Raw genomic sequence first — 1,714 nt, forward strand, 5'->3', positions numbered from 1 at the left:
CCATAGGTCTTAGAGAAGCATAACTTGCCATTCCAAACAAGCAACATTGCATGTGGGCACCTGCAGAAGACACCAATCCATTAACTCCAACAGAGTCATCTGAGTCACCTGATTAATCATCAGATCTAACTAATTTAAAGAGTTCTGAAAATCCCCCTGAACCATCTTCTTCAATTATTGAAGCACATATAACATCACAGGTTTATGATTGCTTATCTTTAGCTTCACTGTTACCAGTGACAAGGAATTGAGATAAACAGATATATAGTTGGAGCCATGAATAAAGAGAACCACTCAACAGTGACTGAGTTTATCTTTATGGGTATCACTCAAGACCCTCACCTGCAAATCATCTTTTTTGTGGTCTTCCTCATCGTCTACCTGGTCAATGTGGTAGGAAACATTGGCATGATCATCCTGATTGTAACAGACACTCACCTTCACACTCCTATGTATATTTTCCTCTGCAACCTCTCCTTTGTGGACCTGGGTTACTCCTCAGCCATTGCTCCCAGGATGTTGGCTGATTTTCTAACAAAACACAAAGTCATCTTCTTCTCCAGCTGTGCTACTCAGTTTGCTTTCTTTGTGGGTTTCGTGGATGCTGAATGTTATGTCCTGGCTGCCATGGCCTATGACCGCTTTGTGGCCATCTGCCGACCCCTTTACTATACCACTCTCATGTCCAACCGTGTCTGCTTTGTTCTCATGCTGGGCTCTTATCTGGCTGGTCTGGTGAGTTTAGTAGCCCACACTTCCCTCACGTTCAGCCTTGATTACTGCAATTCCAATATCATCAACCATTTCTTCTGTGAAATTCCACCACTCTTGGCCCTCTCATGCTCAGATACCTACATCAGTGAGATATTACTGTTCAGTCTTTGTGGCTTCATAGAATTCAGCACCATCCTCATCATCCTCATCTCTTATACCTTCATCCTCATGGCAATCATCAGGATGCGCTCCACTGAAGGTCGCCTTAAGGCTTTCTCCACCTGCGGGTCTCACCTGACAGGTGTCACTCTCTTCTATGGCACTGTCATGTTCATGTACCTGAGGCCAACATCCAGCTACTCTCTGGACCAAGACAAGTGGGCCTCTGTGTTCTACACTGTCATCATCCCCATGCTGAACCCCTTGATCTACAGTTTGCGGAACAAAGATGTGAAAGCTGCTTTCAAAAAACTCATTAGAAAATCTCACTAAAAACAAAACAGGAGATTCTGTTGTTGCTGTTTTACCAGAGGTAAATAATAATAGCAGAGAGATGGAAAACTCAAACAGCTTTTCAATAAACACTACCTAACTTTTCCTCTCCTCGTTGAGTCAATCTGAAATTCTCAAGATTTTCTTGGCAACTTTTTTCCTGCATTTTCTATTTTTATTATCAAGGTGATTCACAGAGGGATAACAGTTACATAGATCAAATGAAGAAAGTGCATTACTTTTTTAACCATGTCAGCACTTCTTGCACTCCTTCCCAGTTTTTCCTTCTCATACCCACCCACAAGCTATATACTTCATTTTCAACATGGTTTGTAGTGAGTACCACTGCTGCATTTTTGTTCAACATTTGCCCTTCTGTTTTTGTACGCCTTATACCCTTCCAAAGACAGATAAATGAACAAAGGCAAAAGGAAAACAAAAATAGCAAGAACAACAAAAAATTTCTTCTTCCCATTTCCTTGAGTTCATGTCAAGAAATATTTTTTCA

The 1,714-nt window shown here is 41.4% G+C and overlaps 1 protein-coding gene across 1 annotated transcript; it reads left to right on the plus strand.

Annotated features, from left to right (window-relative positions):
* Nucleotides 1–276: 276 nt before the first annotated feature.
* On the plus strand, nt 277–1,206 carry LOC125362565 (olfactory receptor 1019). The gene has a single exon (XM_048361384.1). It carries the CDS (start codon nt 277–279, stop codon nt 1,204–1,206), a length of 930 nt encoding a protein of 309 aa, XP_048217341.1.
* Nucleotides 1,207–1,714: the final 508 nt, after the last annotated feature.

This window comes from Perognathus longimembris, chromosome 13 (assembly GCF_023159225.1).
Source record: "Perognathus longimembris pacificus isolate PPM17 chromosome 13, ASM2315922v1, whole genome shotgun sequence".
NCBI classification, from domain to species: Eukaryota; Metazoa; Chordata; class Mammalia; order Rodentia; family Heteromyidae; genus Perognathus; species Perognathus longimembris.

Bases quoted from the DNA above. Each gene is read 5' to 3' on its own strand.
- LOC125362565 (XM_048361384.1), top strand. From the start codon at position 277: ATGAATAAAGAGAACCACTCAACAGTGACTGAGTTTATCTTTATGGGT.